This window comes from Ictalurus furcatus, chromosome 11 (assembly GCF_023375685.1).
Source record: "Ictalurus furcatus strain D&B chromosome 11, Billie_1.0, whole genome shotgun sequence".
Classification (NCBI taxonomy): Eukaryota; Metazoa; Chordata; class Actinopteri; order Siluriformes; family Ictaluridae; genus Ictalurus; species Ictalurus furcatus.
The window spans coordinates 22321346-22338326 of record NC_071265.1 but is presented as its reverse complement, the minus strand read 5'-3'; the positions used below and the strand labels follow the sequence as shown (position 1 = coordinate 22338326).

Genomic DNA, 16981 nt, shown 5'->3' with positions numbered 1-16981 from the left:
AGATGGAGATAGTGCTTGCTGACCTATTTGGCACTTTTGGAGCATCAGTGTCTCCATCGCACAGAATAAGCAACGTTTTGAATATTGATTCCACGGAGCCGTGTTTAAACAGCAAAGTCCGAGCTATAGTGCAGGGCTGCTGGGAGATCAGGGGTCGTCTCACCTGGAATGACCTTTATCAGGGATACTTAACTATATGGAGAATCAATACCCACTACTCAGTTAGGATCAGCTCCCATCTGTCTCCGCAACCCACACATAGGAATTCCCCAAGCAATGAAAGAACTGTAAAGCAAGCTGTAAAACACATCCAATCTAATCCACTTCACGTCAGTGTAATTACTTTAGCACTAAGAACTATTGGATTCATTGCTTTAATTTAACTATGGCTTGGCTGCGTGCACACACGTTTTGTGCTGAAAAGGGCTCGGACATTCTATCACGTTAACTAGAGGATGGAATTTTGGGAGGAATATAAGCTGATAGGTCCAATCGCTGATGCTTAGAAACCGAACTGCTTAGACAGTAACAGAAAGGGGGGAAAAAATTGCAATAATGAAAACTGAATAATATTCATGGAATACGGCATTACATGAAAGGATTGTGCCAGTATTTTGTTGTAGAAAAATAAAAAGCTTTATAAAAGTTGATGCAGAAGTTATCTGTCCTCACTTTCACAGAATTATAATAATTCCTATGGTTCCAAAATAGGTGTCTGTTTGACATATTATTTTTAAATGTCTAAACACATAATGTCAGGCTCTATTCTTACTTACTGTATTATCCTTTACATCAAGGCCATTTATAGCATTGATTCGTGATCATAGATTCTGGTGCAGCAGGATGACCTTAATAATAACACAACCTCAAGTAAAAAAATTTGGATGCTAATCACACTTGGATTGTGATAGGCTAATATCTAGCAATTCATTCTGAATTGGTTTTAGATGGACCTTTGTTAAACTGAGCTTGATACAGCAGGTGTGTTTCCTGTCACCAGTTAAGCACACACAGAAGAACTAATATCATTAACTAGGGCTGCTAGGTTTCAGCAAAATTTCTAGCCAAAGACCTGAACCTCAAAAAAAAAAAAAACCCCAAACATTTCATTATCCACTCTATTATCTCCCTTTACTTCTAATTACTGGCATGTATATACATGTATATATTAAACTAGCCCAATTTAGCATAAATCCCACGACCATGGCAACCCTGTCAGTCTGGTCTGCATGATTCCGGCCCCAGTGGGCCTGTTGCAGTTCCCATTTCTGGCCACTAGGTGCAATAACAACTCTATGGAACCTGTGAGGGGAAGTGAACATGTCCCCATGATCTAGAAAGCTGAACAAATCAATGAAACAGTTGATATTTGTCAAATAGCTTTTTTTTAAAAGGTTGGTCATTCAAAAGGGGGTAATTAGTATTTTAATGGAATTTAAATTGTATGGAGTTGTGAATAAGGACTTTATGAAGATTAACATTGGTGCAACAGCTGATATGATCGGCTGATATATGCCCCTGTGAACAAGACACCCCTGGTCATGTACGTAAAAGCGCTCATGTAATCTTCTCCCTACTGACATAAGCTGCTCATTTCAAGTATTCAAGAATTTCATTACATCATATCATTATATCATCTTATGAATACTCATACAAGCTGTTCGTATGTCTCACGTGTTATTCCTGAAATATGTTTTGAAATGCTTATACCTGTCTTAAGTCCTTATAAAGATGGAAAGAAAAGGGAAAAAAAAAACCCTTAAATCTGCAAGGTGGGAAGTAGAAGCGGTCTCGTACTTACTGGTGGCAAACTGGCGCAGTTTGATTTCACCTCGTACTCTATATACGCAGCCTCCTGTCCGTCTTGGCGGCCCACTCTGGTGTAACAGAGATCTCGAGTGTCGTCGATGCGTTTATCCAGTTCCTGCAGGGAGAACATGCACAGGGCTGACTCGTTGCTGGGCTCGCTGGACGAGGCAGAACGCGTGGAGAAAACTCCCAGCAGGATCTCTTTCTCCACCCCTCTAGTTTCTCCAGCCCTGGGGAGTCCCAGTCGAGCGGCCTGTAGCAGGTTGTAGTTTTTCCCGCCTGCCGAGCGGCAGCTTAGTGGAACTTCCACATACGAATAGTATGCCGTATCATCCAGACACACACGGGACACGTATGTGCGGTAATCACGCAGCTGGGACTTCAAATCACGGCGGTAGAACAGAAAGTAGACATGAGAATTGTGTGCAAAGGATGAAACAAAGTGGTGGTCGTATTCCGAAAGCCGTCCCACCACAGTTAGCTTTGCGGTTTCTTCATATGAGAAGATGGGTTCGGTTTCTAGGTTGCGGGTGGAGATGGGCGGCTGGCTGCTGGTGTAACCACGGCCCACGTACAGCACCGGTTGTCGCTCTCCATGTTGTCGCACCACCAGCCCCACGGTGGAGACCTCAGGTTTATTGGCCGCCACATACTGTGTGTCCACAGGTTTCTGGGCTGAAAAAAGCACATTGCCCACGGCATCCAGGTCTCGCTTCTGACAAGTGCCTTGGTGCACACTGCCGCAGCTGATCAGCACCTTGCTGTAAGGGTCAATAAGCAGCAGCATGTTGTGGTTGCTGGTTGGGCGTGCGAGCGGGCAGCTGGTCTGACTGATCGGAGGCAGGCACTCATGGCTGTCCGTCACAGGCCCTGTCTCCACCTCCTCCTCCAGCTGCAGGTCTGAGGATAGCCGGAACAGGCGATCACGGGCACCCACGTAGATGCGCCCCAGTTCCGGTTCAGGGTGAAGAGCCAGATGCTCGAATTCCGTGTCGTTGCGCAGGAACACTGGATAATAGTTGTGCAATGAAGTGAAGCTCTGGGAGACTGCACACATCACCAAGACTGGGAGAAGAGCATGCAATACACGCACCATCCCGGGCAGCATGGCGACAACTCTGTAAAATGTCAGAGGCAGGGAAACCAAAATGAGTGTATATCTAACAGGGGAGGGGGGGGCTAGAAATCACAGCCAGAAAAAGAACCAACTCTGTTAACATTACAAATCAGAAGAATAAATGGCAAAGTGAAACTATCTAAAAATAGCCGTGGACCACCTCCAGTCTGTTTTGACCAAATGGAGAAATAATCTGAGAGTGAACTTGTGGGTGAGAGAGAGAGAGAGAGAGAGAGAGAGAGAGAGAGGAACAGAGAGAGAGAGAGAGAGATCATGAGAGAGAGATAGAGAGAGAGAGCGTGCGGGAGAGAGAGAAAGAAAGAGAGAGGGAGGAACAGAGAGAGGGAGAGAGGGGAACAGAGGGAGAGAGCGTGCGTGAGAGAGCGAGAGAGAGAGGGGAACAGAGAGAGAGAGAGTGCGAGAGAGAGAGAGAGAGAGAGAGAGAGAGAGAGAGAGAGAGAGCGCGCGAACAGAGAGGAACAGAGAGAGGGGAACAGAGAGAGAGACAGAAGAGAGAGCGAGAGAGACAGGCTGAGTAAACAGTTGGTCATAACCTCACCATTTGTTTGGTAATTGTCTGTTAAAGGGGCATGTCCCCTCTTGACAGGTCAGCTGTATGGTCTGACACACACACACACACACACACACACACACACACACACACAAAGATAAACGCACTCTCATTCACTCAAAGAAACATCCTTTCGGAGTTTGGACTCGACCTAAGAGAGACAAAGAAAAACAGAGAACGATAAAATCCACCAGTGCAACATTTAAACACCTAACACAGGAACTGATGTGTGTGTTTACTGATATCGAGTAATCAGCATTACATACGGAACACCACAAGAATCTTTAATCTGTCTGACTCATGCAAACCTGAGAAAGTAGAGAATTTTTCCTCTCTCACACTTAACACCAACCCCCCACTATACCCCCCCCCCTCCCCCCGACTACCCCCATCACCATCACAAAAACACCTCCTTTCTCATCTACATGGAATGGAATTAAATAGTGCTGACGTATGCAGAGCATTGTGTGTGTGTGTGTGTGTGTGTGTACAGGCTTAAGAGAAGCTGAATGAATGTGAAAGAGAAAAGGAGCGAACTGTGTGTGTGTGTGTGTGTGTGTGTGTGTGTGTGTGTGTGTCCACAGACTCTTTTCAATCTCTTTACTATTCTTTGAGTGAATCTTTATAGATGTGTAGACTCTTATTTTCTACAGAAGCTGTAGACATCATGTAGACATTAGAAGTGTTGCTATATAATTTAAGTACATGTTAAACTATATATATATATATATATATATATATATATATATATATATATATATATATATATATATATATATATATGTGTGTGTGTGTGTGTGTGTGTGTGTGTGTGTGTGTGTGTGTGTGAGAGAAAGAATTCAATGTGTGGCTATACAGAATCTGGCAAACAACCAAATGTTTTTTCAGCATCAACCAGCCGGGAAGGGGGGGTGGTGGCTGGGGGCTGGGGGAGGAAAAAACCCCAAGCACACGCTTGCCACTGTTATCAGTCTCTTAATGGCTAGAATTCATATCTGCCTCTAAATCTATTACTTCCTCTACAGCAATGTTGTTTTGTAGATAAACTGAATGACTCCATTCAACGACACTGTAGAGTTCAAGCCAAAGCTTTTTTTTTTTTTTGATCGATGGCCTTTTGTTTGGAAATGAAGACCGTTATCGACACGATAAGTCATGGCACACTAACCGGTACTCGCAACACACACTCATTAAAGCTTTGCCTTGGGTAAAGAAGGGAAGTGATGCAAAGCAAGCAAAGATGGTGCGGCTGGTGTGTGTTCACAGCCCGGCACTAGGGGGAGGGGCGGTGGCTCCATCGAGAGATCACAAAGAGAGACAGAACGTGTGAGCGAGAAGGATTGTAATATACGCCGTAATGCGAGATCAATCCTAGCAGCTGGAATGCGGCGTGTCTCTCTGACAGGCGTTCCGGAGCAATGGGAAAGACTGGCTCCTCTGTGCGTCGGCCTCCTTTCCTCTTTTCTGCAGGGCTGCCCGGAACTCAGGCGTGGGTCAAGCCTCATTTGGCAGCCGTCTTGCACAGTTGTCACTTTCAATGACCGCAATAAGCCGCCATTCAGTCGCGTGACGTTAAGCCCAAAGCCAGCAGCAGTCGGCCACAGTCAGACACGCATCCTGCGTGGAGCTGTACTTCAGTCTGAGAAATTAAAAAGGTAAAGAGTCCGAAAGAGATTGCTCTCGGGAGTGAGAAGAAACCAATGTCCAATTATTAAAATAAGCCATTTTGGCCTGACTGATTAATTACTGTACAAGCACAGCTGTTCATTGAGTAGGCCTGCTGCATTATCAGCAAATATTTCCAGAACTCACGAACATATTCCCAAATCACACAACTTCAATCTTTACATCTTTCAAGTCAATAGTGTGCTCTGTGTGACAACAGTACTATTACTCTAGCGGTGGTAGTATTATATAACAATCCATACTAGAATGTATTAAAGGCGTTTTTCAGCTCTAAGCTCAAACCACTGTCTCTGTCGCATATGTGCGATGACCACGGACAATCATTTCAACACATTTCCCTGCTTTCAGGAAAAAAGGGAAATTTGATTACTCAAAACTCCTTCAGTCTGCGGGCAGTTGAAATCGTCAATGAATGCAAAACACATTCTGAAGGATGCGTTTAATCGATTTGAACACGTTCAGCTTTAAACCAGTAAAATCTATGGGATTTATTGATTTCAGAGAAGAATCTGTGGTCAATGTAATACCAAAGTTGTACGTAGTGTGTAGTGTGCGTGGACAGGGGCGTTAGCTAGACTGTTAAACATGCTGAGCAAAGATTCTTCTCGATCAAAAAACTTTTGAAAACATTCTTCAACTTCTAAATAGACATGTTTCCATGCAGTGCTTTCTTGAACCTGAGGGCTAACTGCTTTAAAAATGGGAAAATGTAATCAAACTTAAAACCTCGGGTGTCACTGTTTACTAGACTACCAGAGCGATAAAATATAAAAAAAATTTTTATCTAACACGAGACTAGGCTAGCCTGGTGTCGTTAGCCAAGGGGAGGCACGACTAAGCTCTCACTGTATGGGTTTAGCTGCTACAGCGCCATGTAAAGAACATTATCTGTGCTTATGCGCCGCTCAGATCATATTCGCGTAACTTTTCTTTTTTTTTTTTTTTTTACTGATGTTCAGTTACGTAGTGACAAACCGCTCCAAGTGGAGAATTATTCAGGGCTAAAGAAAATATTTTCGGGGCTACAGCCGCTAATGCACGGGCCAGGTTACGCCCCGAGACAACTAGTGAAGTGTTTGAAAGTTGAATAAAACTCCATAAGAACAGCTTCTCATGTCCGTCATATCCTAAAACCTTTGCTGATACTGTTAAGGTGTAGTTTTACGTTCACATCATATAGTCCTGCCCTAATCAAAGAGATGGTCAAAAAACAAACAAACAAAAAAAACAACACAATACTCTTGTTTTTGTGGAAATACACAGTAGCAGCATTAAAGCAGAAGGGGGGGGGGGGAGAAAATTTCTCTCTCACGGGAGAGAAAACAAGTCTTGCTCTTTCATTCATCAATGAAAACGCAGTCCCCCTGAGCTTCGGTAGGCGTGTACGTCTGCATGCACTTGACATGGCGGCGTTGTTTCTTTTTCTCAAAGCTGTAATCCTTTATTTAATCCCTCCCTCCATACAGGGAGTGACTCTGTACCATTAACTCATTCCAGCTCACAGAACAAAATGAACAGGATCTCGTTTAGAGACCGAACATCCAGAAACGAGCCAGGTTTCTATCAGGATTTGAAGCAAGGCTTTCTAACCATCTGAGCTCTATTAGTAGAATATATAAAGGCAGTTTTTCCATATGGAATGTACCAACAGGGAGTGTGGCTAATAATTAACAAGGCAAAACTGAGTTCATGTGCTTGTGTGTTTTGTTAAGGGGTGGTTGGGAGATGGCGGAGGAGGGATGTTAATTACTCAATTTAGCCAGAATGTTTCACTGTCCTTCTACCCATCTACTGCCTCATTAGAACATTGTTTAGAGGAATGAAACAATGACATACCAGCTTTCTATTTAGCAGGAGCCAAAGTCTCTCTCTCTCCCTCTCTCTCTCTCTCTCTCTCACACACACACACACACACACACACACACAAAGGTGGCAGTGTGTAAGGCCCATGCATGTGTAGTTACCATATACGAGCCAATTAAAACCAAAATATACAAGGCTTTAAAAGCTGCTGGAACAGATGTGTAAAAACAAGCGTAGCACAGAGCGAGCTCAAGGTCGTACAGTGCATGCACACGGGTCACAATCAAGCTAACGAGCCACCAGCGCCAATCGCTCTTAGAAAGCTTGTTCATTAGTGTTCAAGACCGTTGGTTGGTCTAACACTACAATGCGCTATATAGGGCTGGGCGATATGACAAAAATATCATATCGCGATACTTGAGAACATTTCTATGATACAAGATACATATATTGTGATATATAATTTAGCTAACAAACTGTCTGCAAAACATTAGTGATTAATTAATTAATTTTTTCTAAACACGTTAAACTACAAAGACAAAGATGATTACGTTTTTTTAAAATGATGTCAAACCAACGGCATCCGTTCAGTGGCATTTCATTTGTAAATATTCAAAACATGTTAAAAAAAATAATACATCACCATACCAACGATATCTCACAAAAGTGTATCGCATAACCATTTATCACATTCTCGATATTATATCGATACATCGCCTAGCCCTAGTGCTAGAACATGCATCTCATTAATGCAGCATTATGGCGGATTTGATTTTTGGAACTGTAATATTCGAATGCTCAATGTTCTTGTGTAATATGTCGTTTTATTCCATGCCTGTTGTTCGGCGAATAACTTTTAAGCTGCCCTTTTGTTCAGTATTTTGGTTCAGAATTACAACACTGCAGACGGTTAGATAAAAGCCTGTCTAACTGCCTGTGTGAGTTCACTTATAGCCGACCCCAACACACATTCCTCTATCGCTGATAAGCAAAGAAAGGATGCAGAATTTGAAAAAGAAAACTACAGACGCACACACAGACAGAGAGAGAGAGATTTTTTTGCAGAATACAAATCAATCCAGTAGCACATAAGAGGAAAAAAACATTTTTGTAGTCACTTAGTATTAGTTTGTATTAAGCATCAGTGAAACGTCTGACAGCTGCTGAACTTTGCTTCTGGGGTAATGTGCAGTCGGATTTCAGTGCTGATGTGGAAGTCTACTGGCTAGAAATGAGACAAACGGACTCAACAGAACAATGACATACAGCTAGCTAGCTAGATAGATAGATAGATAGAAACAGATAGATAGACAGCTCGATAGCTAGCTAGCTAGATAGAGAGACAGATAGAGACAGACAGACAGATAGATAGACAGAGACGGCTAGATAGATAGATAGACAGATAGACAGCTAGATAGATAGATAGACAGCTAGATAGATAGATAGACAGCTAGATAGATAGACAGATAGACAGCTAGATAGATAGACAGCTAGATAGATAGATAGACAGCTAGATAGATAGATAGACAGATAGACAGCTAGATAGATAGATAGACAGACAGCTAGATAGATAGACAGCTAGATAGATAGATAGACAGCTAGATAGATAGATAGACAGATAGACAGCTAGACAGATAGACAGCTAGATAGATAGATAGATAGATAGATAGATAGACAGCTAGATAGATAGATAGACAGCTAGATAGATAGATAGACAGATAGACAGCTAGACAGATAGACAGCTAGATAGATAGACAGCTAGATAGATAGACAGACAGATAGACAGCTAGATAGACAGACAGACAGCTAGACAGACAGACAGCTAGATAGACAGACAGACAGCTAGATAGATAGATAGACAGATAGACAGCTAGACAGATAGATAGACAGCTAGATAGATAGATAGACAGATAGACAGCTAGATAGATAGATAGCTAGACAGACAGACAGCTAGACAGACAGACAGCTAGATAGATAGATAGACAGCTAGAGAGATAGATAGACAGATAGACAGCTAGACAGATAGATAGACAGATAGATAGATAGATAGACAGATAGACAGCTAGATAGATAGATAGATAGATAGACAGCTAGATAGATAGATAGACAGATAGACAGCTAGACAGATAGATAGACAGCTAGACAGATAGATAGACAGATAGACAGATAGATAGATAGATAGACAGCTAGATAGATAGCTAGACAGACAGACAGCTAGACAGACAGACAGCTAGATAGATAGACAGCTAGATAGATAGATAGACAGCTAGACAGACAGACAGCTAGATAGATAGACAGACAGCTAGATAGACAGACAGCTAGATAGACAGACAGCTAGATAGATAGATAGATAGATAGTAAGTAAACAGATAGAACAATACTGACGCAACAAAACTACCCTACCTCTTGCTGACTTGAATGTTGTAGTACGAGACACTAAACGTTCAAACACCTAAACACTGTAGCTCATAATTTACATGGCAGACATCCTTCAAAGATCCAGCTGATCCCGAGGGATAAAAACAGGCCTAGCTACCTCCTGTCGAGCTATAATTGGTCTGTGCCTGGCCACAGAGATGGGGGATGTACCGAGGGTCTAATTAAAAGAGAGGAACATGTTTTTATGTCAGGTCAGGCTGGACTTTCAGGGCTGTTTGCGAGACGAACGGTAAAACCCGATTTTTAAAGGATCAGTGTTGGAAGCAGGGTAAAGGACCGAATAAAAATAAACTGGTTCACTCTGAGCAGAACCGATATAACTAACGTTGCGCTCCAACATCCGTATAACAACGTTGCATAACGTTGCGCAACGTCAGAGCTTGTGCTACACCGTGTGACATGCTGCTGATCATAAAACGCTGCAGAATGTGGAGGTCAGACGTTAGCTTGTTATTAATGTACTGCACAGAATGAAAAAATAATGCTAACACGTTAACAGTGAAGGATGTTCACGTCACTGGTTACAGTTTTGTTCCTAGCAAGATATCGCTCTGGTTTTCGTTTCTGATCCTTGATCCAGTTCAGAGGTTGGCAGGAACCTCTACCTGCTCACACAAACCATGTGCATCACACATCACGCCACTAATACGCAAACTAACAGGGCCGCACAATTAGTTCACAAACTAACAATTCAGGATGAGCTCCAAACAGCAAGTGGCTATGCGTTTATTCATCAGAAGTATGTATATATTTAGCATTTCCTTCACGTGACCAATTAATGTGATTGCTTAATTAAGGGGACTAAAAACGAGCATTCTTTTGATTCAAAGATTTCTACGCTTTGAAGAAATATAAAAAGAATGTTTTGGATTGTAAACGGAGTAATTGTGATCTGAATGGACTCCTAAAATCTACCAAGAAGGTAAAGGAAATGGAAAGGCGCTCATCGCTCTACAAAGCTCAAGTGTTCATGGAGAATTGGATAATTAAATAAACTGTATATTACATTACAGTTTTACAAACTTGAATATGTTCGGATTTTTTCAATATTGTACTTTTATATTGTCTTTAAAAAAAAAAAAAAAAAATCATTTTGATACATATCTGGTTAAAAGAAATAAATAATTATATTTTTGTGCCGGCCAACGTGTCCGGGAATGATAAAGTTTACCGGACAAACTGGACGAAATCCGGTCATCTCATTCCGATGTTTATTTTGCGCTGTAACGTTTTGGACTTTGCACAGTATTTGTGATTGTGGTGGCGGGGGCGGGGGCGTGGTCAAACATCAGCTGTTAGTCTGAGTTTACTCGTGTGTGCCAGTTTGTGCTTTCAGTGCCTCCTGTAACGAGCGAGCGAGCGAGCGAGCGAGAGAGAGAGAGAGAGAGAGAGAGAGAGAGAGAGAGAGAGAGAGAGAGGGCCGACCATCACTGACTACGTTTACATGGACAGCAGTAATCTAATTACTGACCTTACTCTGATTAAGATAATAATGTGATTAAGGTGTTTACATGAGTCGCTTTTAGAATACTCCTGTCATGTTCCCGTTTTACATGTTATAGAACATAATTAGATTAACAGCCCGCGTCATTACGTCACCGCGCCACGCCGTCCGACGTCCCTCCAGAATTTCACGTATCAACATACAGTTCGTCTTCGTTATGGTACCGTATACAGTTTTGGGTGTTTTTATTTATTTTATTTTTTTACGAACGCTTTAAGTGCAGTTAATTATTTGTCATGCTGTACGTGCTAATAGACAACTGCTTGAAGCGGTGGGTGTGTCCCAAATCGCGTAGTTACCGTCTATATAGTAGCCGAGATACATGTATTTTTCCCCACTACAGGCCTATAGTAGGAAAGTATGCGATTTGGGACACAACCGAACTCTCTTGTTCGCCGTAAAACGTAAAACTGCCGTGTGTGATCGTGTCGCAAAATGCGGTGAAAACTCTCACACGACGTTCATAATGTGATTAAGGTGTTTACATGTCACTACTACACGTCCATAATGCGACTAAAACAGGAGTACTCCACCTGTCTTAATTTGATTATTGCTTACTTCGAGTATGACCTTAATTGGATTAAGGTAAGTAAAAATTGCTGTTTACATGCTAGTTTCTTAATTAGAGTATGGTCTTAATCGGATTAAGAGTGGATTATTGTTGTCCATGTAAACGCAGCTAATGAGACGTGTATGTGTGTGTGTGTGTCATTGAATGGGTTGGCTGAAAAGCAAAAGTAAAAATGAAGAGAAACATGAAATACACTAATTTTGCGCAGACAGAGACCTTATTTAGGTGTGCAATTGTGAACGTACTTTATCTAATGTCTGCCTTGATATTTTTACCAGACACTATGTACGACAGTTTTTGATTTTATCGGACAGTTCGAGTTTTTAAGGGTCAAAAACTGGTAACAGAAACTCTGATTGATTGATACATATAGACATACACTCCCCTCCACTAATATTGGCACCCTTGGTAAATATGAGCGAAGAAGACTGTGAAAATTTGGCTTTATTGCTTAACCTTTTAATCTTTTCTTTAAAAAATTCACAAAAAATACTCTGCTCTCATGGATATCAAACAATTGCAAACAAAACTTAAATATAGGTGTGCAACAATTATTGGCACCCCTATGAATTCATATGAGAAAAATATATTTGACGTATATTCCCATTGATATTTTACATTTTCTTTCATACACCTGGGTGACTAGGAACAGGAAATTGTTCAACCCTGACTTCCTGTTTCACAGGGGTATAAATATGAGGTAACACATAGGCCAAATTCCCTTAGTCATTCATAACAATGGGTAAGACCAAGGAATATAGCTGTGATGTGCAGCAAAAGGTTGTTGAGCTTCACAAAATGGGAAGTGTCTATAAGAAAATAGCACAAGCATTGAAAATGCCCATTTACACCATCAGGGCAATAATTAAGAAGTTCCAGTCAACTGGAAATGTTATGAATCAGCCAGGAATTGGACATGTGTCTATATCGTCTCAACGCACTGTGAAGAGGATAGATTGAGTGGCCAAACCAATCTCCAAGGATCACAGCTGGAGAATTATAGACGTTAGTTGCATCTTGGGGTCAGAAAGTCTCCAAACCTACAATCTGAAATCACCTACATCACCACAAGTTGTTTGGAAGGGTTTCAAGAAAAAAGCGTCGACTCCCATCCAAAAACAAACTCGAGCGTCTTCAGTTTGCCAGACACTACTGGAACTTCAAATGGGATCGGGTTCTAGGATGAAACCAAATAGAGCTTTTTGGCAATAAACACCAGAGGTGGTTTTGGCGCACACAGAGAGGTGGCCATATGGAAAATACCTCATGGCCACAGTTAAATATGATGGTGGGTGTATATATATATATATATGCACACACACACACACACACACACACATATACACACACACATACACATACACACATACACATACACACACACACACTAGATTTTGGCCTCATCTGACCTGAGGTCATGCTGGCAATGGTAGTTTTGTAAGATGTTCTCAGGAGGGGTTACGTTCTTGCAACGCTTCCAAGCAGCTTGTTGTAATGAAGAATCAACTGTGATCTTTGGGCTCTTTCACCATCCTCCTCACTGTGTGTGGTGACAGTGTGACTAATTTTGAACTGAATCAGACATGTGAAACTTTTCATTGTTGCCCTAAGATTAAACATATCTATTTTATATCTGTTACTTGATTTCTGCAGGTCAACAACCATCTGTCTCTTTAGTGTGGAAAATGATGCTGCCTCAGACTCCATGTTTCGGACGACTATGGGATCATAACTTTTCAGATTCGCGAGCGCCCAACACTCTAAAATAAGATTTTTTATCTAAATTTTGATTGTGATTTGATTTATATCTGTAACAAGTTAAGGAAAGATGTGGCAGTGTAGTATGTAAATAACCCTACCCTATCTTTTAGTATCAGTCATATATACAACCTTTGGCCTGCCATATGACCTCTTAAAATTGTCCGGCCGCTGAACCCAGATGAATAAACAGATTAATCAGTTACTGACCTCACTAATGTTCAACAGAGCTGTATACTCCCAAACAGCAGAAAGCCAGTTTGTTCTACTCACACTTAGCTAAATGTTGACTTGGAGTACATGTACAGCGCTGAGCATCTAATAACAACCAAAGATCTATCATCAGCTGCAGACAATGAACAATTATGTCTTCCTCTTTCCATTATTTCATTAGGCACAAAATTCTTTCCCCAAAGTATTTGAGATGACCAGTAAGGGAGTAAGAAAAATAGTAAAAGATGACCCCATAATGACCTGTCGTATTTGATTGAGCGTCAGAAGAAAAAAATCTGTTGATTTTCGAGTACAAGACAGAGGAAGTACTGAAAGCCAGTCTGCATGGAGAATTCTCTAATATGCATGTATATAAATGCATGGATACACATGATCCAGTATGAAAGGAGTCCATTGTCTAGATATAGTATAGGCCTTTAAAAGTGTGTGGCTTTGCATTGCTCCAGTCATTCAAAACGTGCTCTGTTTCTGCACAAGTCTCACACACACCCACACCCAGGGCTGATCTTTGTGTGTGTGGTGAGGAGCATGGGAACGTCCGGGTACAACCTGATGACAGTAAGCGCTTAACACCGGATTCCACCAAACTCTCTGTACTATTCCTTACACACACAGACACAGAGAGAGAGAGAGAGAGAGAGAGAGAGAGAGAGAGAGCCTGCAGAGCATGACGGAGGGAAACTGGAGGAGAGGAGGAGTCATTTGTCTCAAAGAACAAATGAAGTAAAAGTTTCAGTGAACCTATAGATGACTAGGAAGCAAAATGATCGTATAAATGTGGAACTAGTCGAGGGAATGAACCTGAGATTGATGGCACGGAGTGTGTTTGTTTATATCTTCATCGGGACAAAATGTCCTCACAAGGATAGGAATACCTCACAGTGTTGACCTTGTAGGGACATTTGGCTGGTCCCCATGAGGCAAACCATTTTTTTCTTTTTGCAAAAACTACAGATTTTTTTTTTTTTTTTTAACTAAAAGAGCCCAAAGGTTTCCTTTTGGTTACTGGGTTAAGGTTAGGGATAGATTTAGGTGAAGACATAGCATTAATTAGCTGAATTAATAATTAATAAACATTAACCCTCATATTATATTATGGGTCAATTTGACCCAATTCCACATTTGAGATGTCTGAAATACTGCAATAATAATAATCTCTCTTTTTCTCTTTGAAATTTTTGGACTTTTCCTCATTTAGGGTCATGAACTTCTATGCAAATATTTCTTCTTATGGCTTGCCGAGGATAAGCCATAATAAAGGTTTACTGTTTTAAGCTGTTCTTTGTTGTTTTTGTCTGTATTTAAACTGTGGAAGTCATTTTGACCCATAACATAGTGGATGTAACTTTTCTCCCCAACATAATAGGAGGGTTAAAGATGAATAGTAAGACAAGTGTGTGTGCGCGTGTGCATGTGTGTGTTAGGTCTCCTTGCTGAAATTACAGCCTGCATTTCTGCTTATATATTCTCTTATTGGCCAGGAAAGTATGTGCACATTAATGGTAAGAATGCAGAACTGTTCCTACCACACATCTGGATTACTTGACTAGGAAACCATGCTGGATCTTATGTTATTCAATTCCGAATTACTGCTCAAATAGGATGAGGGTACATACTTTAAGCAAGGTTCAACACTCAGATTCTAACTGAGATTCATTTCCAGCTACAAGATAATACGACATACACTGTGTCGACATGGCCAAAAGTCTGTGGACACCTGACATCAATATGCGCTTCTTGAAATTCCCATTCCAGATTTAATTGGCTGTTATAATAACCTCCACTCTTCTGGGAAGGGTTTGCAGTAGATTTTGGCAACGTGGCTGTGGGGATTTTGGCCCATTCAGTGCACACTCGGAGTTCCAGTTCCTTCCAAAGCTTTTCAGTGGGGTTGAGGTCAGGGCTCTGAGCAGGACACTCGAGATCTTCCACTCCAACCTTGGTAAACCGTGTCCTCGTGGACCTCGCTTTGTACACAGGAGCATTGTCATGCTGGAACAGGTTTGGGTTAATAGTTAGTTCCAGTGAAGGAAACCTGTAATGCTACAGCATATAAAAGACATTCTACAGAATTGCGTGCGTCCAACTTTCATGGCAACGCTTTGGGGTGGAACCACGAATGGGTGTGATGGTCGGGTGTCCACAAACTTTTGGCCATATGGTGTATGTTCAGATGTGCGGACGTAAAAACGGAACAAAAAAACAACAACGTTGACATAAATAGAGCTAACTTTTGAATAAACAGCTTTGAACACTGTTGGGTGATACAGTTATAAGAGCAGTTAGGAATCCTCAGCTACATTCATTGTTCATTAATAGAACAGCCAGTGGCTGAGAGATGTGGCCTGATGTTTATCACCCCATCACAAAGTAAAAGAGCTTTCCAGTACATGTTTACGCGCCGGACCCTTTACCCAGGGCATAAATTAAAAGCCTGCCGAGTTCTTAAACAAAGCAGGACTCGCTTTCATGTTGATGAGACGGGTTTAAACAGGGCCGTGATCAAAGACGAGCACATACAGGTGGAGGGAGAGGGAGGGAACGGCACAGAAAGAAGGAAGACATGCTGGGTTTGAGGGTAACACAAAAGCCAGTGGTTTTCTGCCTGACTGGAATTCTAACTCTAATCTACTGTATATAATTACCACACACACACACACACACACACACACACACACACACACACACACACACACACACACACACACACACACACACGGCCTTATATGGGTCCTTTTGGCTATGACTACATTGTAAGACAAACCATCTCTTTGTACACATTGTGTGTGTGTGTGTGTGTGTGTGTGTAAAATGGAAGTTAGCTCCAGGTAATGTAAGATTCGGTGGGCGTGGGTGCTTACTTTGCCACACATGAATGTTGGAAATTCCCTGCAATGTTCACGGGATTGGGTGGACAGAGATACAGCGATGAGCGGCCCCGGTATTGGGTGTTTCTAAAACTCCTGACGTCTGGCTTTTCTCCTGGGAAAACACGATTCATAAGCAAACAGACATTTAGTAAACAAGCCAGTGACCAACACAGCAGAAACATGACTGAAGGGAGGAAAACACAACACTTTACACCACTGGATAAATAAGCTGGGAGTGATGGGAACGAGGAGGGTGTGTGGTGTGAAGGAGTAGATAAATAGAAGAGGAGAGAGAGACAAAAAAAAATGATCGACTTATTTTTAAAATCAGCCAGTGGGCTATACCAGAGCTTGAGCTAAATAGTTTTGTCCATAACTCTTTTGCCAAACACTGTCTGTGTGGATGATTAATACTGAAATTACACAGAATGTGTAGAGAAAAACCAAGAGTCTCTTCTAGATTTGTACAACCAAGACAGCAAAGGAGAACAGGAAGGAGTGCATTCAGCCTTTCTCCTGTAACTAACTCTCTCTCTCTCTCTCACACACACACACACACACACACAGAGATCCGGCCTCGCACTTACTCAGGGTCGCACTGGTCTCACATTTCACTTCT

The 16981-nt window shown here is 41.7% G+C and overlaps 1 protein-coding gene across 1 annotated transcript in view; it reads right to left on the bottom strand.

Annotated features, from left to right (window-relative positions):
- Positions 1 to 16981, bottom strand: part of plxnb1b (plexin b1b) — a 101776-nt gene that overhangs the window by 32945 nt on the left and 51850 nt on the right. The window contains exons 3-5 of the mRNA XM_053637007.1: positions 16354 to 16474; positions 3486 to 3648; positions 1802 to 2927 (exon numbers count right to left, since the gene is read on the bottom strand). Coding sequence (XP_053492982.1) covers positions 1802 to 2917 — 1116 coding nt within the window. The 5' untranslated portion in view covers positions 2918 to 2927; positions 3486 to 3648; positions 16354 to 16474. The remainder of the gene's footprint in view (positions 1 to 1801; positions 2928 to 3485; positions 3649 to 16353; positions 16475 to 16981) is intronic.